This window comes from Mustela putorius, unplaced genomic scaffold (genome assembly GCF_011764305.1).
Source record: "Mustela putorius furo isolate JIRA1106 unplaced genomic scaffold, ASM1176430v1.1 tig00000721_pilon_pilon_pilon, whole genome shotgun sequence".
Taxonomy (NCBI): domain Eukaryota; kingdom Metazoa; phylum Chordata; class Mammalia; order Carnivora; family Mustelidae; genus Mustela; species Mustela putorius.
The window spans coordinates 3,207,592-3,229,367 of record NW_025421456.1 but is presented as its reverse complement, the minus strand read 5'-3'; the positions used below and the strand labels follow the sequence as shown (position 1 = coordinate 3,229,367).

The following is a 21,776-nucleotide window of genomic DNA, read 5'->3' as shown; positions in this document are numbered from 1 at the left end:
AAAAGGATATAAAATATAACAGCATATACCTAGCACATGGAGAGGAGAGGTGTAAAGAATGGGTTCAAACTTAGATGACCATCTACTTAATGTAGACTGCTACATGCAGAACTTATATACAAACATAATGGTAACCATTATCAAAAACCTCTAATAAATATGCAAAAAATAGAGAGAAATCCTATTATGTCACTAAGGAAAATCAGTAAACTGTGAAAGACAAAAAGGATCAGAAAAAATCTTCAAAAAGAACCACAAAATAATAAAATGACAATAAATACACTTCTATCAGTAATTGTTTTGACTATAAATGGACTGAATGTTCTAATCAAAAGACATAAGGTGACAGAACAGATTTTTTTAAAAAGATCCATTCATGTGCTGCCTATAAAAGACTTATTTGAGCCCTAAGGATACCTGCAGACTGAAAGAGAGAGGGTGGAGAAACATCTATCATGCAAATGGATGTCAAAAGAAAGCCAGAGTAGCAAGGCTTAAATCAGACAAAGTAGACTTTAAAACAAAAACTGTAACAAGAGACAAGGAAGGACACTACATAATAATAAAGAGGACAATCCAATAAGGTACAACAATTGTAAATATTTATGCACCCAACACAGGAACACCCAAACACATGAAACAACTAAAAACAAGCACAAAGGATCTAAGCAATAATAACAGAATAAGTGTAAAAGACTTTAATACCCCACTTATATCAATACACAGAACATCTAAACAGAAAATCAAAGAAACAATTGATTTTAATAATTGAACCAAATCCATTTAACAGATATATTTAGAACATTCCATTCTGAAATAGCAGAATACAGTCTTTTCAAGTGTACATGGAACACTCTCTGGAATAGATCACATATTAGTTCAGAAATCCAGCCTCAACAAATTCAAGAAGATCAAAATCATACCATGCATATTTTCTAACCACAACACTATGAAACAAGAAGTTAACCACAAGAAAAAAATCTGGAAAGACCATATATACATGGAGGTTAAATAACATGCTACTAAACAATGAATGGGTCAACCAGGAAAAAAAAAGAAGAAACAAAACAGTACATGGAAACAAATAAAAAAGAAAATACAACAGTCCCAAACTTCCAGGATGCAGCAAAAGCGGTTCTAAAAGCAAGTTTGTAGCAATATAGGCCTACCTCAAGAAGAAAGACAAATCTCAAATAGACAACCTAAACTTATACCTAAAGGAGCTATAAAAAGAACAAAAACAAAACCAGTAGAATGAAGGAAATAATAAAGATCAGAGAAGAAATAAATGATATACAAACTAAAAAAATAATAGAACAGATAAGTGAACGAGGAGCTGGTTTTATGAGAAAATCAATAAAACTGATAAAACTCTAGACCAGACTTACCACGAAAAACAGAGAAATGGCTCAAAATCACAAATGAGAGAGGAGAAATAACAACACTACAGAAACACAATCATAAGAGAATATTATGAAAAAGTGTATGCCAACAAATTGTACAACCAAGAGATGGATAAAATCCTAGGAACATACAAATTGAAACAGGAAGAAATAGAAAATTTGAACAGCCTGATAACCAGAAAAAAAAAAAAAAGTCAGAAATCAAAAACCTCCCAACAAACAAAAGGCCAGGAACAGATGACTTTCCACGTGAATTCTACCAAACGTTTAAAGAATAATCAACTTATTCTTCTTAAACTATCCCAAAATTCAGAAAACTTCCAAATTCATTTTATGAGGCCAGCAATACCCTGATACCAAAACCAGGTAAAAACACCACTTTAAAAAAAAAAAAAAAAAAAACTACAGGCCAATAGTGATGAACATATGCAAAAATTCTCAAGAAAATACTAGTAAACCAAATTCAACAACACATTTAAAAAATCATTCACCATGATCAAGTGGGATTTATTCTCAAGGGTGGTTCAATATTTGCAAATTGATCAATGTTATATACCAATAAAAGAAAAGATAAGAACTATATGATTATTTCAAAAGACATAGAAAAAGCATTTAACAAAGTACAACATCCATTCCTGAGGAAAACCCTCAACAAAGGCCACATATGAAAAACCCACAGCTAATATCATTGTCAATGGGGAAAAACAAAGAACTTTTCCCCTAGGGTCAGCATTAAGTAAGACAAGGATGTCTACTCTCACCACTTTTATTCAACATGGTACTGGAAGTCCTAGTCACAGCAGTCATACAACAAAAAGAAATAAAATGCATCCAAATCCAGAAGGATGAAGTATAACTTCCACTATTGACAGATGATGTGATACTATATATAGAAAATCCTAAAGACTTCACCAAAAACCTGCTAAAGCTGATAAATGAATTCAGTCATGTTACAGGATACCAAATCAATGTACAGAAATCTGTTGTATTTCTATACACCAATAATGAAACAACAGAAAGAGAAATTAAGAAAACAATCCAATTTTGAGGTGCATGGCTGGCTCAGATGGTTAAGCCCCTGCCTTTTGGCTCAGGTCGTGATCTCTAGGTCTGGGGATCAAGCCCCACGTGGGGCTCCTGGCTCAGAAGGGTGTCTCCTTCTCCCTCTGCCTCTCCCCTCTGTTCATGCTCTCTCTCTCTCAAATGAATAAATAAAATCTTAAGGAAAAAAAAAAGAAAGAAAGAAAACAACCCCATTTACAATTGTACCCAACATAAGATACCTAGAAATAAACCTGACCAAAGAGGTGAAAGACCTGTTACTCTGAAAACTAAAAAACACCAGTGAAAGAAGTTGAAGATAACACAAAGAAATGAGAAGACAATACATGCTCAGTGAACAGAAGAAAATTGTTAAAATGTCCATACTACCTAAAGTCATCTATACATTTAATGCAATCCATATCAAAATTCCAACAACATTTTTCACGGAACCAGAACAAAAAATCCTAAAATTTTAATGGAATCACAAAAGACCCCAAATAGGCAAAGCAATCCTGAAAAACAAAAACAAAGTTGGAGGCATCACAACTCTGAACTTCAAGTTCTATTACAACACTGTAGTAATCAAAACAGTACAGTACTGGCACAAAGACAGATACATACATCAATGGAACAGAACAGAAAACCCAGAAATAAACCCACTATTATATGATCAATTAATCTTTGACAAAGCAGGAAAGAATAATGAATGGGAAAAAAGACAGTCTCTTCAACAAATGATGTTAGGAAAACTGGGTAGCAACATGCAAAGAATAAAACTGGACCACTTTCTTATACCACACACAAAAACAAATTCAAAATGGATTAAAGACATAAATGTGAGACCTGAGACCATAAAAATCCTAAAAGAGAACATAAACAGTAACTTCTTTGACATCAGCTCTAGCAACTTCTTTCTAGATATATCTCCTGAGGCAAAGGACACAAAAACAAAAATAAACTATTGCGACTACATCAAAATAAAAAGCTTCTGCACAAAAAAGGGAAACAATCAACAAAAGTAAAAGGCAACCTATGGAATAGGAGAAAATATTTGCAATGACATAGCTGATAAAGAGTTAGTATCCAAAATATATAAAGAACTTACAAACTTAATACCCACAAATCATCAAAAAAAAAAAAATGAGCATAAGACATGAATAGACATTTCTCTAAAGACATACAGATGGCCAACAGATAAATGAAGATTCTCATCATCACTTATCATCAGGGAAATGCAAATCAAAACCACAGTGAGATTCACCTCATACCTGTCAGAATGGCTAAAACTAAAAAACACAAGAAACAATAGGAGCTGGCATGGATGTGGAGAAAAAGGAACCCTCATCCTGTTGGCGGGAATACAAACTGGTGCAGCCACTGTGGAAAACAGTACAGAGATTTCTCCAAAATCTAAAAATAGAATTACCACATGATCCTATTATTCCAGCACTGGGTATTTAGCCAAAGAATACAAAACACTAAATCAAAGGGATACCTGAACCCCCTATGTCTATAGCAGCATTATTTACATTAGCCAAGATATGGAAGCAGCTCAAGGACAATGTGGTATGTGTCTCCCTGTGTGTGTGTATACAGACACAATGGAATATCATTCAGCCTTGCTGTTTGCAACAATGGATAAAGCTAAAGTAAAGTAAAAAAAAAAAAAAAAGTAAAAAAGTAAAAAGTAAAGTAAAGTACTACTAAGAGAACTGAGTCAGAGAAAGACAAATACCATATGATTTTATTCATATGTGGAATTTAAGAAATAGAACAAACAAGCAAGGGGGAAAAAAGAGACAAATCAAGAAATAGACTCTAAGTATAGAGAAACAGCTGATGGTCACCAGATGAGAGGTAGGAGAGGGATGGTGAAATAGATAATGGAGATTAAGGAGTACACTTGTCATAATGAGCACAGGGTAAAGTATGGAAGGACTAAATCACCTCACTGCACACCTGAAACTATTATAACAATGTATGCTACTGGAATTAAAATAAAAACTTTAAAAAACATTATAAATATTGCAAAACCTGAAAAAAAATTGGTCAGATAGCACATTGAAATCAACATATCAAGCCTATACATGTTACTATTCTTCTATTATTTTACCATATATACTACTTATTATGTGTTATTTTCTCAGTATTCTCAAGTCTTTTGGGATTTATTTTTTAACAAAGACCTACATTAAGCTTACTACCTGTCTTTAGTTTCCAGAAAACATCTTTATTCCAGTTTTTGATATCTAAGATAACTACCCATCTGCTGGTAAATTTCCTATTCTCTAGGATTCTTACAGACTTTCAACAGTGCCCACATCTGTAAGCAATCTGTATACCAGGGGTTGGACACTTTCAAGTCCATAAGCTTCATGGAGGAGAGGAAAAACATGATCAGAGTGGGTCTTCAGAAAGATTACTCAGTCTGAATTATATCTCACCAACCTCCCCCCAGATTCATATGCTTATGCCCTAACTCCTATCACCTCAGAAAATGACTGTTATTTGGAGACCAGTCTTCTAGAGAGGTGATTAAGTTAAAGCCAGATCATTAGAGACAGCCCTAACCCAACCTGAGTAGTGTCTTTTACAAAACAAACTTTGTGTGTGCACAGAGGGATGACCAAGTGAAGAGGCAGCAAGAAGGGAGCCATCTGCTAACAAAGGAGAAGTCTCGAAGACATGAAACCTGCAGACACTTTGATCTTAGGCTTGCAGCCATCAGAACTGTGAGAAAATCGATTTCTATTGCTTGAGCCACCCAGGCGGTGGTATTTTGTTAACAGCAATCCTAGCAGACTCATACAGATGGGATGCATTAGCAGGCAGTTGCAACAGTCAGGGACAGAACAGCTGTGGCAAGGGTGCAGAGACCAGGGTGAATGTAAAAGACATTGTGTAACTGAAATGCATGGGGCTCAAGAAGAGGATGTGAGCATTGAGGAAGACCAAGAGTAGACATTTGCTCCAAGAGATGGGCTGGGCTGGCAAGAAGATGGTGACACTATTTTAAAATATTGGGCAGTCGACAAAGGGGGGCAAGTGATTTCAAGGAAAGAGTTGTTTAATTTTAGACACGTTTCTGGATGTGTCTGGTTATAAGTGCTTTCTTGACACGTCTGTTGATCTTGGTCTTTATTTCCTCACATAGCAGACACTAAAAAATTACTAATGGACCAGATTAAAAGAAGAAGTTTAAAATGAAATGGAAGATTAAAATAAAATAGGTCCAACTACATCTGCTTTGCGGGGGGAGGTTGGTTTTTGGTCTTACACCACATGTTCTTAAATAGCGAGCCTATCTCAAATCTACTTGAAAGGAACTAACTCTTAAAACATCCTTTGAGTTATTCTCTTTACACTTTCTGTATGCCCTAGTTTATTCTGCATTTTAATCTTCCAGACCCTATCTTCAAGGTTCACTCTATTCTTACACAGTATTTACTTTTAATTATTTCCTAGTCTATATTTGTATGTGCCATTTAAGAACCTCTGAATTCTTCAGAAAACAACCCCTAAATTTTAAGGAATTTTTTTTTTCAAGATTTATTTATGGGGCGCCTGGGTGGCTCCATCGGTTAAAGCCTCTGCCTTCAGCTCAGGTCATGATCTCAGGGTCCTGGGATCGAGCCCCACATCAGGCTCTCTGCTCAGCAGGGAGCCTGCTTACCTCTCTCTCTCTGCCTGCCTTTCTGCCTATTTGTGATCTCTCTCTGTGTGTCAAATAAATAAATTAAAATCTTTTTTAAAAAAGGTTTTATTTATTTGTGAGTGTGAGAAAGAGAAAGAGAGAGAGCATGAGCAGGCAAAAGAAGAGGGAGAAGCAAACTCCTCACTGAGTAAGAAGATGGACATGGGGCTTGATCCCAGGACCTTAGAATCATGACCAGAGCCAAAGAGACACTTAACTGCCTGGGCCATCTGGCCACCCAAGGAATTGTTTTATATTAAATGATTAATATTTCCTAAACAAAAATAACTCAAAGATGGCAAAGACCTTAAGTTTGCTGGACATGGCAAAGCCTCTGGGAAAAGTCTAAATTCTTTTTTTTTTAATTGCTCTTTCTGTTTAAATTTCTGCTACATTGTCTATCTAGAATTCTGACCATGAATCTGTATTCTAAACACCAAGAAGTCTAGAAGGCATAATTCATTACTTGTATCACAAAGAGCTCTCTCTTTTTTTTTTAAAGATTCTCTTTATTTATTTGACAGAGGGAAACACAGCGAGAGGAGAACACAAGCAGGGGCAAGGGGAGAGGGAGAAGCCAGCTTTCCTCTGAGCAGGGAGCCCAATGCAGGGCTTGATCCCAGGACTCTGGGATCATGACCTAAGTCAAAGGTAGATACCTAAGGACTGAGCCATCCAGGCGCCTTGAGATCATGTTTTGAAAAGGTAATATCAAACATTTATTCTTTTTTTTTTTTATTTTTTTCAGTGTTCCAAAATTCATTGTTAATGCACCACACCCAGTGCTCCATGCCCTTAATACGCACCACCAGGCTCACCCAACCTCCCAAATCCTCAGTTTGTTTCTCAGAGTCCACAGTCTCTCAGGGTTTGTCTCCCCCTCCGATTTCACCCAACTCACTTCTCCTCTCCATCTCTCAATATTTTCTGTGTTATTCCTGTGTTCCACAAGTAAGTGAAACCATATAATCGACTTTCTCTGCTTGAGTTATTTCACTCCGCATAATCTCTTCCAGTCCCATCCATGTTGATACAAAAGTTGGGTATTCATACTTTCTGAAGGAGGCATAATACTCCATAATGTATATGGACCATATCTTCTTTATCCATTTGTCAGTTGAAGAGCATCTTGTTTCTTTCCACAGTTTGACAACTGTGGCCGTTGCTGCTATGAACATTGAGGTAAAGATGGCCTTTCTTTTCACTACACCTGTATCTTTGGGTAAATACCCAGTAGTGCAACTGCAGGGTCATAAGGTAGCTCCATTTTTAATTTAAGGACTACCCACACTGTTTTCCAAAGGTGCTGCACCAACTTGAATTTCCACCAACAGTGTAAGAGGGTTCCCCTTTCTCCACATCCTCTTCAACACTTGTTGGGATCAAGGTCCTGGGATCAAGGTCCTGGGTTCAAGCCCCATGTCCGTCTTCTTACTCAGTGGGCAGTCTGCTTCTCCCTCTTCTTTTGCCTGCTCATGTTCTCTCTCTTTCTCACACACACAAATAAATAAAACCTTTTTTAAGGGTTACTGTCTTGCTAATTTTGGCGATTCTAACTGGTGTAAGGTGGTATCTCAATATAGGGTTTTTTTTTTTAATTTTTTATTAACATATAATGTATTATTAGCCCCAGGGGTACAAGTCTGTGAATCACCAGGTTTACACACTTCACAGCACTTACCATAGCACATACCTTCCCCAATGTCCATAACCCAACCACCCTCTCCCTACCCACCTCCTGCCGGCACCCTCAGTTTGTTTTGTGAGACTAAGAGTCTCTTATGGTTTGTCTCTCTCTCAATCCCATCTTGTTTCATTTATTCTTTTTCTACCTCTCAAACCCCATTGTTGCCTCTCAACTTCCTCATATCAGGGAGATCGTATAATAACTGTCTTTCTCTGATTGACTTATTTTGCTAAGGACAATACCCTCTAGTTCCATCCACATTGTCACAAATGGCAAGATTTCATTTCTTTTGATGACTGCATAGTATTCCATAGTGTGTGTGTGTCTGTGTGTGTGTGTGTATATATATAAAACCACTTCTTTATCCATTCATCTATTGATACATAGAGGTTCTTTCCATAGTTTGGCTTTTGTGGACATTGCTGCTATAAACATTCAGGTGCATGTGCCCCTTTGGATCACTACATTTGTATCTTTAGGGTAAATACCCGGTAGTGTGATGCCTGGGTAGGGTAGCTCTATTTTCAACTTTTTGAGGAACCTCCATGCTGTTTTCCAGAGTGGTTGCACCAGCTTGCATTCCCACCAACAGTGTAGGAGGGTTCCCCTTTCTCTGCATCCTCACCAGCATCTGTTGTTTCCCGACTTGTTAATTTTAGCCATTCTGACTGGTGTGAGGCAGTATCTCATTGTAGTTTTGATTTGTATTTCCCTGATGCCGAGTGATGTGGAGCACTTTTTCATGTGTCTATTGGCCATCTGGATGTCTTCTTTGCAGAAAAGTCTGTTCATGTCCTCTGCCCATTTCTTGATTGGATTATTTGTTCTTTAGGTGTTGAGTTTGATAAGTTCTTTGTAGATTTTGAATACCAGCCCTTTATCTGATATGTCATTTGCAAATATCTTCTCCCATTCTGTCAGTTGTCTTTTGGTTTTGATGACTGCCTTTGCTGTGCAGAAGCTTTTGATCTCGATGAAGTCCCCAAAGTTCATTTTTGGTTTTGTTTCCCTTGCTTTTGGAGACATGTCTTGAAAGAAGTTTCTGTGGTCAGTGTTGAGGTTACTGTTTACATTCTCCTCTAGGATTTTGATGGACTCCTGCCTCACGTTAAGGACTTTTATCCATTTCAAGTTTATCTTAGTGTATGGTGCAAGAGAATGGTCGAGTTTCATTCTTCTACACATAGCTGTTCAATTTCCCCAGCACAATTTATTGAAGAGATTGTCTTTTTTCCACTGTATGTTTTTTCCTGCTTTGTCGAAGATTATTTGACCATAGAGTTGAGGGTCCATATCTAGGCTCTCTACCCTGTTCCACTGGTCTATGTGTCTGTTTATGTGCCAGTACCATGCTGTCTTGGTGATTACAGCTTTGCAGTAAAGCTTGAAATCAGGCAACATGATTTCCCCTGTTTTTCTTTTTCAACATTTCCTTAGCAATTCGGGGTCTCTTCTGATTCCATACAAATTTTAGGATTGTTTGTTCCAGCTCTTTGAAAAATGCCAGTGGAATTTTGATCGAGATGGCATTGAAAGTATTGATTGCTCTGGGCAATACAGACGTATTAAAAAGGTTTATTCCTCTTATCCATGAGCATGGGATGGTCTTCCATCTTTTTGTGTCTTCTTCAATTTCTTTCATGAGTGTTCTGTAGTTCCTCAAGTACAGATCCTTTACCTCTTTGGTTAGATTTATTCCCAGGTATCTTATCATTCTTGGTGCTATAATAAATGGAATGGATTCTCTAATTTCCCTTTCTATATTTTCATTGTTAGTGTATTAAAAAGCAACTGATTTCTGTACATTGATGTTGTATCCTGCCACATTACTGAATAGCTGTATGAGTTCTAGTAGTTTGGGGGCAGAATCTTTTGGGTTTTCCATATAAAGGATCAGTCATGTGCAAAGAGAGAGGGTTTGATTTCTTCATTGCCAGTTTGAATAGCTTTTATTTCTTTTCGTTGTCTGACTGCTGTTGGTAGGACTTCTAGTACTATGTTGAACAACAGTGATGAGAGTGGGCATCCCTGTCGTGTTCCTGATCTCAGTGGGAAGGTTGTCGGTTTTTCCCCACTGAGAATGATATATGCTGTGGGTTTTTCATAGATAGATTTTATGAGTTTGAGGAATGTTCACTTTATCCCTATACTTTGAAGAGTTTTAATCAGGAATGGATGCTCTATCTTGTCAAATGTTTTTTCTGCATCAATTGAGAGGACCATGTGGTTCTTCTCTCTTCTCTTATTGATTTGTTCTATCACACTGATTGATTTGCAAATGTTGAACCAAACTTGCATCCCGTAGATAAATCCCACCTGGTCATGGTGGATAATCTTTTTAATGTACTGTTGGATCCTATTAGCTAGGATCTTGTTGAGAATATTAGCATCCATATTCATCAGAGATATTCATCTAAAATTCTCCTTTTTTGGTGGGGTCTTTGCCTGGTTTGGGAATCAAGGTAATGCTGACTTCATAAAAAGATTCTGGAAGTTTTCTGTTTCTATTTTTTGAAACAGCTTCAGAAGAATAGGTATTATTTCTTCCTTGAATGTTTGGTACAATTCTCCAGGGAATCCATCAGGTCCTGGGCTCTTGTTTTTTGGGGAAGCAAAACTTTATTCTTATCTATAAATGAGGTTAATAACACTTGTGCTTCATAAGCTTGTAATCAAGATTAAACACATTATTTGTACAGCTGACATACAGCATATTCTCAAGAATTTCATTCATTCATTCATTCAAAAAATACCCCATAAGTACCAAGGTCCTAGGAATATAGACGTGAAGGCCAAACAACTGGCCTCTCCTCTACTGCCTGGTCCAGAGACTTTGCCAATGACATGGCAATCTCCCCAGGCACCTGGCCAACGCTGGACAGATCCCATGAATACTTTGTGGTTTTAATACCCACCATACAAAATAATCTGTGCCTCACTTTTCCAACTGTGTAACAGCCAAGAGTTGCTGTAATTCATTATTTTTAAATCCAAAACTTACTGTATATGTCTTATTTATAGTATCTCTATTAAACCAGTTAGAAAGACTATCTTCCCAATTTTACTTGCATTATATTCCCATTACTAAACTATTCAGTTTAGAGTAATATAAAAATGTAAGTATGTAAAAAGAACTTCTAAAACTTAGAAACACAGTCAAAATAGAGTATTTTTTTTTCACATAACTTTTTGGACAAATGCCCTATCCCCAAAGAAGATAAGGGAATAAGGTTAATTAATCTTACATTTGAACATTAATGACTAAATTGGACCTGAAAAAGGCTCTTCAAACTTGTTTCTAATAAGAAGTAACAAAAGAGGACGAAACATTTTAAATGCAAGATTATACCATCCCAGAATCATAATTTCCAAGATTAAAGAGACCTTCTCTCCTTGAGTCCCCATCCAAATAACCATGAAGCCAGTAAGTAAATGGCACAGCCCCCCCAACACACATACACCATCTTCAAATGAGTCAACTCTAGAAATAGCTAGGAGAAGAAAGGTCAAATTACACAGGAGAATGAAAAAAAATTTAGGCAAGAAAACTAATAAAATCAATTAATAGATTAGAAAGAGAGAGTGAGAGACTGGAGGTGTTAGATTAAAAGATACATGTTATTAAGCAGTAAATTAATTTTATTTCTAATTCAAGACAAAGACTGTTCATCAAGTGATACATTTCAAAAAGCCATTTTTTAAATGGAAGTATTATTTGATGTTGTTAACCTCTTCCATTTTCCATTTCCGGAATGACCACTGAAAAACCTATGAATTGTTTTCTGTTTGTAAAATGATTCAGCTTAGAAAGGAGTAGAATAAGACTGGTCATTCAGCAATTTCTCCCACCCACCCTTACAGACATCACATCACAAAGACTATGACTCATTTTGTCATACAATTTGTATCCTTTTAAGAGCTTTAAGATTGTGGTGATGAATTTTGGCTCTTAATTTTGAATATTAGGATTTAACTATTTGCCAAGAAGTTCCCTCACAGCCAAAAAGGATACTAGCAATGGTACCAGATAGTTCTTAATCCTAATTTATAAAATGATTCACTGGTTTTAGCTTGAGAGAGAGAGCTTTAAGGACTAAAGTGTCTGATTCAAGTATGAACTGTCAGATCAGTAATCCTTATTTGGAGGATTAGAACTAGTTCTGGAATTGGTGAGGAATGTTAATGTTATTCAACAGCTGAAAAGAAAACTTTCCACCATAAAAAGTAATCCCAAATGATTATGTTTTACCTTTAGTACTTCTTTTGATAATGTGATAGGTGTCTGAAGAAAGAACTACAGTGATAGGGCATTCAATTTATCCTCTTTACATGCCTCATACTTTAGTATTTATGTTTATTTATTTGAAGTTCTAATTTGTTCTACAAATGTTGTTTGAACCTCTTCCTAGGCTTCAGCCTGGTCATTCATTCAGCAAATGGAGCCAAAAGGATCTGGGATTAGTCAGTTCAGTCTCAGACCCTCAGACAAGAAAAGAGAATAAGAGATTGCTAGGTAATGTTCGGATTAAAAAAAAAAAAAAATCCTTCTGAACTAGGAATTTCCAGTAACATTAGGGAACATGAAATTAAAACACATCTAACCTATTAGAAGCATACAGGGAAAGAAAGATGGTCCAGGGTGATATGAAGGAAATGTAACCTAAAGCATGATTCGGACTAGGATAAGGTAAAATGATTGAGAGGACTTTCCATCTCAAGTAAACAGCGGATTAAAACGAAGAGGAGGAAGATGTGAGAAGGTCAGAATGGAAGTGAGAACACTCAGCTAATTTGTCGGGTACATGCAGAATTTAACAAACACTCTTTGAGTGGCCACTGTGCATGAAGTCAGATAAAAAATAATCCATCCCAGTCCTTGTCTGCAAGGAGCTCAGTCCCACTGCTGGACAGAAACACATCAACCATGTCTGACAACAGAAATCATTAGGTTCTGCAGCAGAATATGTACCAAGCACTGTGGGGAAAACAGAGATCCAAACAATTCTTCCTTGGATAGACTTTCACAAAACTTTCACAAAAGAGAAGATTGCTGAGCTAAAGTCTTAAAAGACTTAAAAAGAAGAGAAAGGTGGGAACGGAAAGAGTGTGTGTGAGAGGAATTGATAAGAAAAAGGATTTTCCAAAAACAAGCTCACATGAGAAAAGGCCAATCACTTTCACAGTGACGGCCTGTCAGATGAGAGACGTCAACAGCATCAGGAGAGTATGGATGGTAAATATTTGGAAATAAGATTGAGCAGGTAGATCACATGTGAAAAGGGAAGTCAGGTAGGCTCTGGTTGTAGGTAAGTAAAGGGCAGGGGAAATCAAAAGACAGGGCAAAGAAAAATCACTAAGGCAGGGAAGCCTCTGAGACATCTAGCTTTGAAGACTAGAAGAATAATTTTCCTACAAATATTAGTTTGGTAGAAAAGGATGTAAGTTTGAGAAAAAGATGTTAAGTTCTTTTTTACGCATTTTGAGTTGAGACTGTGACTATGGCAGTTTATCTGTCCTTCAAGCAGAGGGCAACACAGTCTTAACACAGAGATGGGAAATTGGGGACTGAGATAGAGACTACCAATGATCTGCTGGAGAAATGGGAGTACTCAGAAAGAAGAGCAGAGGGCCCAAAACACAGCCTTGGGGAATATGATAGCAAAAGAGCAAAAATAGGAGAACCCACAAGAAGGGACCATTGGATGGGTGAGAAAACCAGGTTGATGGGGTGTAAGAGAAGCCAAAGAATTCTCAAGAAGACAGAGACAGGGAATAATATCAAGTGCCGAATTGTAGGGCATCAAGTATCAAGCATCAAGTAGGGTGACAAATTGGATAAGGCCACATGATTTAAGTGAAAGGCTGCTGGCCCACAATGATTAAACAGAATTCCAGGGGGCAGGATCCAGAGTTAAAAAGAGAAAAGAAGATGAACTAGAAGAGAGCACAGGATTCCAGGATATTGACCTCAAAAGAATGAACAAACAATGCACAGCACAACTAAGAAATGTTATGTTCCACAGAGTACATGATAAAAATCCAAATGCTTCTTGAAGAAAACAGAATTCCTAACAAGTTTAAACTATTAATCGCAAAAAATGATTTAACTTTCTATAGAGATTACTCTAAGAAAGGCTAAGAGCAAGCCAAGAGAGCAAGAAACCTTACTAAGCTTTCTACAGCACATGGCCCATGAGTAGTTACTACACAGGGTTGGATGGTCCACACAAAATGTTTTCTTGGCCACTGACAATTAGTAAGCACTCCCTGAGGAAAAGGTCCTAAGCCTTTATAATGTTTATTTATATGGAGACTTCATGGTTCCGGAATACCCTAAGGTGCCAGCATCTTCTCAAAGTGCCTAAATTATAAACAGAGAACAATGTACTCAGAGAATGAGCCAGATCATTACCACTCTGTACAAATTTCCTTTAAGGAAAAAAACCACAAACATTTCTTTCTTGACTCATTTTATTGCTTAATTATAAATTTCACCTGCAAATTAATGTATAGCTTAATTTAAATAATTAAATAGGGACAGCTGGATGGCTCAGATGGTTAAGTGTCTTTGGCTCAGGTCGTGATCCTAGGGTCTTGGGATTGAGCCCTGCATGGGGCTCCTTGCTCAGCAGGGAGCCTGCCTCTCCCTCTCCCTCTCCCATTCCCCCTACTTGTGCTCTCTCACTCTGTCAGAGAAGTAAATTAACTAAATTAATTAATTAATTTAATTATATATTAAACAGGAAAATTCCTTTCAACAGCTCAATTATACGAGGAACTTCCTCCTCATTTTTATCATCTCTGAAATATCTTAAAAATCTGGAAAACTTTCACTTCGGGATTCTATAGAATAATTCCATTTAGAAGGTAAATTAATATGGGGAAATAAGTAGCCCTTTGAAAATAAAAACACACGCATGCACCACAAATTTCTGCAAATGAATAAGCAAGCATTAAACATACACTAGTCAATTGAAAAGTCACCTTGCCCAGGAAGAGTGACAGAGAACAGCTGGGATGAGACATAAATTAAACACTGAATATTGGCTGTCTGTTGCCTCCAGGTCCTCCAAATTTCTTCAAACTAAAAATATCCTACAGGAATTTAAAATGGGACTAGTCTGGCTTCTAAGAACCAGTCTATGGCTCAAGGGGTGAGGTTTTCTGGGAGTCACCACTCTTAGTCCTCGCCTAAATTTCTGGGGCTATAAATAACCTAGCTCAGAGGAGGAGTATTATAGCAAAAGAGTACACAATAGTGAATCTAACAATAGATACAACAAGAAAACACTGAAAATCATGCTGCCACAACCGCATTTCTTAATGACATAATCTTCCAAATGATTTTGAAAACAATCAAGCATTAAATATTTATTGAGCATTGAGAGCATTTACGAGACTGGATCTCGGATTTCAGAGTGCAAAAAATGACCAGCTCAAAACCATGCAGAACAAAATACATTTGCTTGGATAGAATACAGTCATAGGGTTCAAGTTTTTGCCCTGAATGTGCTGATTTGCCTTGTTCCAGTTCATGTCTTTGACTCTTACCCCAGACCAGCCTTCTAACAGATGTGTGCTACAGGACAAAGGGGCCCAAGCAGGGTTTTTGGAAAATCAACAAACACTGGAATTTGGAAAAACAAGCAAAGGCTATGGCACATGTGTAGTGATTATCCTGTTGTACAGGCATCTTTGGTTGAAAAACAACAGTTTCAATGATGTGAGACTCAAAACTTACCTCTTTCGGTATCACAGATGGTGATTTCTAAGAATCAATGCATGGATGAATAAAGTCAATTTTATAACATATAAAGAATCATTTGTGTCTCATTTGTTGTATCTGTAATATTTTATTTTCAAATTAAACTTAAAAATCATGGCCATCCATTTAAAATAGTATCATAAATCTAAGTGAGAATACTTAGAACCCCATTGTTAACACCATCGTCGAAGTCTAATTATGTAAGGGCCATTTTATAAATACAAGGAGAGTCCTCAGGGTGTGTCACAGGGGATACTGCCTTTTCTACACTGAAGTCACTTGGCATCAAACTCTTCTTAAAAGGCTTCTAAGGTGTGGTAATACCTATGACTCATGAATTGTCCTTTCATTGCTCTACCAATTACATGATTGCCATGATTAAATGAGCTATTAGATTCTTACTTCATTTGTGTACTGCGTGTAAATAGCATTATAGTAAATATTGTGCTTAATAAGGCAAATTAGTGGGATCCACTTGCCAGATATTACCCAAAAGAGATGGTAGGAAAGAGTCTAGTATCACTGCATCAATGGTGCCATTTACATAAAGGGAGGGAAGAAAGGTGACTTTATCCAATATCCCAGGAATACATCTAGAAGCAACCTATGAACTAGTGAAAAACTCCACTACACAGCGGGGCTGGCTTGGCCAGTGCTAAGAAAGGAAGCCCACAAAGGGGGGCCCTCAGGGGGCTCTGGAGACTGAATGGAAGAGTGCAGTGAGGCTGGGGGAGGGCAGGAAGACAAGGCAAGGGACCAGGTGGGTAAGAAGCTCACTCAGGATGATCACCGGGGAAACTAGCTGAGGAACTCAAGTTATCAGTCACTGTTCTGAACCTCAATCCTCTCTTCTATAAAACAAGATCGGTGAACTACAAGGTCTGACGCCTCCCTCTGAATTTCACAAGCCCTTGTTTTTATGACTGGAATTGCATGGAATACGTGCCGTGGCAAAGGGCATGGGTGTCAGGCGGGCCTGGATCCCATCTCTGCTCCACACAGGAGTGGGCCTGTGTGCCTCTGCCTCTCCAAGTCTCGGTGTTCTCTAGGCCTGGAAGCAGAGAAGTACAGCAAGCAGGCCGCCACCTCCTAGGAGAAGCCCAAGGGTAGAAACGGCCCAGCTAACTACCGCCATTTTTTTTTCCTAAATAAGAGCATCTGGAACACATTTAATGCTAAAATCTCCATAAGCAGCATACATTTCACTCACTGCTCTCCAGCACAGGGTGTATGTACGTGCTCCTTGGGATAAAATGTTCTCTCTTCGTAAGTTTTTACATCACAACTTTAGAGTATATACTTAATGTTCCACAATCCCATGGGTGTTTGAAGAGGCCAATCAAAACATCCAGGATACCAAAAGGAAGCTGGGTGAGCAGCACACATGCTGGAGAAATATAGACTCTGTTATCACATCTTGCCTTTATCAAAACCCTCATGTCGAATGAAAGTTACTCCAGGACTATGAGGAACGTGCAGGAAAATCAGCCCTTTCAAGTGAAAACAACACAGGAGGATACCCAGGTGTGAAGCAAAAGTGACCTTCAACAACACTGAGAAGGAAAACTCGTGTTCAGTCATCTCCTCCCTCCCCTTTCCTGTCTGCCTCTGCCCGCTGCCCCACACCTCCCTGCCTTGTCTCCCCTTTAGCACCTGAGCCACATCCCCCATACCTAACTGGCACCTCACGTTTATACAAACCCTCCTTAAATTCCAGTCCCACTCAGGTATGGGGAAGAAATTTAACTCACGCTAAATGTTAACATCTGATAATGACTGAACTCTTCTTTTTAAAGCTATTTGCATTTTAGAAGACATCTGGGCAGAAAATTCTAATTCCAAAGTAATTGGCAAAATCAGAGATTTTCAGGTCAACTGGACAAAACCGTTTGAGGAATGAGACCCTGGGTTTTTCAACTTTTCAAGTATGTCTGCATATCTGAGCCATAATTCAATAGGAAACTGTGGCGACCATTAACTCTGCTTTCCTTTCTCCATGTTTTCTGCTCAGTCTTGTTTGTTTAGGTAATGGAGAAGACGTGGTTGGGAAAATATTGTTATATCATGTTCATAATCATTTTTTTTTCTTGTATCTTTCCCATCAGTCTTGTCTTGGTTTGGTCGGCTATCAGTACATCTTTGACTTGCCAGAAAAATATACTGTACTTAAACCTATTTCCAGGTTGTGCTACACTGAAGTGGTCTAAATTCGTCATTTTAGGTTTTATTCTTCTCAGTCTATTGCCTGGTAAAAGGGGATTTTAAAAAAATCCATACCTAAGTTGAGAAGCAACATGGAGAGTTTTTTGGGGGGTGGGGGGCGGGTAGGAAAGGAATAAATGAAACAAGATGGGATCGGGAGGGAAACAAACCATAAGAAACTCTTGATCTCACAAAACAGAGGGTTGGGGGGGTTGGTAAGGAAAGAGTGGTTGAGTTATGGACATTGGGGAGGGTGGTGCTGTGGTGAGTGCTGTGAAGTGTGTAAGCCTAATGATTCACAGACCTGTACCCCTGGGGCTAATAATACATTATACGTTAATAAAAAATTTTTAAATGTAAAAAGTAAATTAAAAAATAAAAATCCATACCTTCCACAAATCTGGATAAGTATTCTACTCTTCAGTTTCAACATGCTGTTTTTAGCTTGTTGTCAAGTTGGCAGGATTCTCAACCTTAGCGCTATAAACATTTGGGGTCAGAAAATTTTTTGCGGGGGATAATGGGGGTATCCTGTGCATTGTAGGACAGTTAACAGCATCTGTGGCCTCTACCTACTAGGTACTAGTAGCACCATTCCAAATATGAACCAAAAAGGTCTTCAGGCCTTGCCAAATGTTGAGGGTGGCGGGCAGGAGCAAAGTCACCCCCCCCCCTTTGAGAACCAGTGAGTTAAATAAGATTATGAAAAATTCATAGGTGGGAAGAAAAAGTTAACAGCTGTTATTACAAGGGCAGTAGTATGCTATGCAATTCAGAATTATCCTAACTCACTATCCTCTATATAGTTTTATTCTAAAAGAAAGAATATCAAAAGCTTCAAGGAAAAAAATTAATAAAGTGTCTTTAAAAAAAAAGAAAGGCATAGGGGAAGCCTGGTAGAGAGTTCTTTTAGTCATAGAGCATGCTCCTTTATCATTACAGACAGTTTGCGCTACTAGAAAAGAACAAAATTATTTGGGACATACATGCACCTGACCCTAATCAGCTGTGCTGGCCTAACAGAAAAATGCAAAACAAACTTCAAGCACAAAGTTTAAAACTTAATTTTGGGGATGCCTGGGTGGCTCAGTAGGTTAAGCCTCTGCCTTCGGCTCAGGTCATGATCTCAGGAGCCTGGGATCAAGCCCCACACCCACATTAGGCTCCATGCTCAGTGGGGAGCCTGCTTCTTTTTCTACCTGCTGCTGCCCCTGCTTGTGCTCTCTCTCTCTCTCACTTGGACAAATAAATAAAATCTTTAAAAAAATGAAAACAAAACTTGATTTTGTGAAACCTATTCAAGTTACTAAAATAGAGAAACAGCACTAACCCATATATATTGGGTTACAAGTACCTTTGCAGTTTTACTGGATAATGTAAGTGATTGATAAAATTTAAAAATTACATCAGACCCCCCAAAAATTAAAGAGCTGCATCTTTTGCTGGTTGCTATTTTGGAATCAATAAAGACCCAATATAAAAAGCACATTTCCCATTCATCAACCCAGGTTTGGTGGCAAAGCTTTGGCCTCTTCCTGTGTCACCTCACAGGTGTGAATGACGTTCCATCAGCATCTTGTGATAAAGAGGTAATTACTGGGGAGTGAAGCTCCGTACCTGGGGAGGTCTTTTCTCAGGAAAATAGAAGAGCAGAGTCTTCATCTGAAACCCAGAAAGGAAGGCCAAACACAGGGCTTTTAAAACAGCTGTTTCACCTGCACTTACAGGATGCCAGTTAAAATATACTCTGATCTTTCTCCCATTTCAGATTCCACCAGTGTTGTTAATCAACCCATTTTATACCCCTTTCTTCCTATTTTCTATAGACCAGTTGGTCTCAAAGTGTGGTCCCAGGTCAGCACCACCTGGGGAACTTGTTACAAATGCAAATCATCAGGCCCCACTCCAGACCTAAGGACTCAAACTCAGGAGACAAGGTTCATCAATTTGTTATAACCACCCGCCCCCCCCCCCCGGATTCTAATGCACCCCTCAAGTTTGAGAACCAATGACTGTAGGCCAGCGTTATTTCTATAACCACTAATAGATTATTTTTTACTGAACACAAAATTGTACACTAATGAAATGAGACCTCCCAGCTCTGTATATAAGCTCTCATTTGAGCCTCAAACCTGATGCAAAATAGACATTGCCCTCACTTTAAATCTGACGAAACAGGCTCAAGGTCCCAAAGCTAACAATTGCAGGCGAGTGATTAAAGCTTTTGCGGTTCTCATCACTATTAAAACAGAAGTGTGTCGCACTTTATTAACAAAGTCCATATCTATTGCTCTGAAAGCTTTCGGAAATTAAGAAAAAATTAGAAATAGATGGGTGAGAGCAGTGTGCCAGCTGGCTCGAATCCTACCAAGTCGGAGTTTAAGGGCACAACTCTGGGAAGGTATTTTTCCAAAAAAGAACACTTAATTCAAGTTTGGTCCCTCTGTCTCTGTCAGTGGGGTTGCGCGCCCCCAACACAGAAGGGATTGGAACTTCAGGGTGGGGACCCGGACGGCATCTCAGCGAGCCGGCTCACCTCTCCGCCGCCGGGCATCCCCTAAGCAACAGGTTGCGCGAAGGCCAGGCCCAGGCACCCTGCGGCTCTGGGCCCAGGGGACTGGTTTACCAGGGGAAATTGGCACACTCCGAAGCCCCGGGAAGTATCTAACCCGACACCGCAGCTCCGGGGAGGTGGGGGCGGGTGGTGAACCCGAAACCGCTGAGGGCTGCGCGGAAAGAAACCACAGATCCCACTGAGGTCAGAGTGACGAGAAGGAAGAAGCTGGAATGAAGGCGCGGGGGAGAGAACCCCAGGAGATGGAGATGGGATGGGGGAGGAAGAGCGGGCCAGCACTCACTGTGAGGATCGCTCTTCTCCCGGACCCCGTCCACTCTGCCATCCGGCTGGATGCGCAGGAAGAAGCCCCCGTTTTTGCAGTACAGCCGCTTGGGGTCCTTGAAGTGGCCGGGCGGGAAGGCGCCGCTACCGCCGTCCTCCGGCTGGGCGGGCAGCGTGGTGATGCTCCCGGCTGCCATGGCTCCGCCGGCGCTCTGCCGGGGTGCCCGCGCCCCTGGAGCCGCGCGGGGAGCCGCCGCCCCCCGGCCCCGGCCCCCGACCCGGTCCGGGGCACGGCCACGGCCCCGGCCCCCCAGCCTCCCGCCCGGCAGCGCGCGGCCGCGCCCGTGGGCCCCCAGCCTGGAGCCGCTCCGCCGCTTCCCTCTTCCGCTGCCCTAGAGCACGGGGCGCCGCGGGGCTCGGGAGCTGGGGTTTAGGGATGGGTGTCTCCGCGGCCGCCGCTCTCGGGAGGGCCGCCTGCCGTAGCTGCAGCGCCCTGGATCCGGCAGCAACCGCGGCACCGCGTCGGCTGGTCTGGCACCGGCCGGGCCGCGGCGTCACATCTTCTACATCTCCACCCCCGAACACCCACCCCCCCACACACGCCCCCGGCCCTCCTCCCTTCCTGCGCGCCGCCCCCTACTCGCTGCGGGCTTTCTGGGGCCGGCCTCTGGGTCGGGAGCTTTGGCCTCAGCACGCAAGCGCGCGACATCAGTCCGAGGGGGAGCCCGAACGCACCCGGGGGCGGGGGAGGTGCGGAGGGCGTGCGGGGAGCCGACCGCGGAGGCCGCCGCAGCTCTAGGGGCTCGACCCCAGCGAAGCCCCTCAGAAGTCGCCCCAGCCCAGCCCTGCGCCACCCAAGCCACATTTAGTCTTCCTTCACACGGCAGAGCTTTTGCTGTGCAACCAGCCGTGACTCAACTTTTAAACGTTTTAAATGCAACTTTCTCCCCCATTCTTTTTCCTTGTCAGCGTTTCAAAGCGAAGAAACTCTTTCCACCCCCAAGAAGTAAAGGAATCGGAAATGAGGGAGGATTCCGTGTCGGAATAATTTCTGAACGCCCCAAAAATAACTTCTGAACGCACCAAAAGAGGGGCATTCGTGGAGCACAAACCGTTAAACTTGAAGGCAGAGGCTGAAATCA

At 40.1% G+C, this 21,776-nt stretch overlaps 1 protein-coding gene across 1 annotated transcript in view; it reads right to left on the bottom strand.

Annotated features, from left to right (window-relative positions):
• The window catches only part of FGF2 (fibroblast growth factor 2), a 65,906-nt gene extending 45,041 nt beyond the window's left edge, over positions 1–20,865 (bottom strand). Inside the window, exon 1 of the mRNA XM_004747965.3 lies at positions 20,654–20,865. Coding sequence (XP_004748022.1) covers positions 20,654–20,831 — 178 coding nt within the window. The 5' untranslated portion in view covers positions 20,832–20,865. The remainder of the gene's footprint in view (positions 1–20,653) is intronic.
• Between the last annotated feature and the right edge of the window lie 911 nt (positions 20,866–21,776).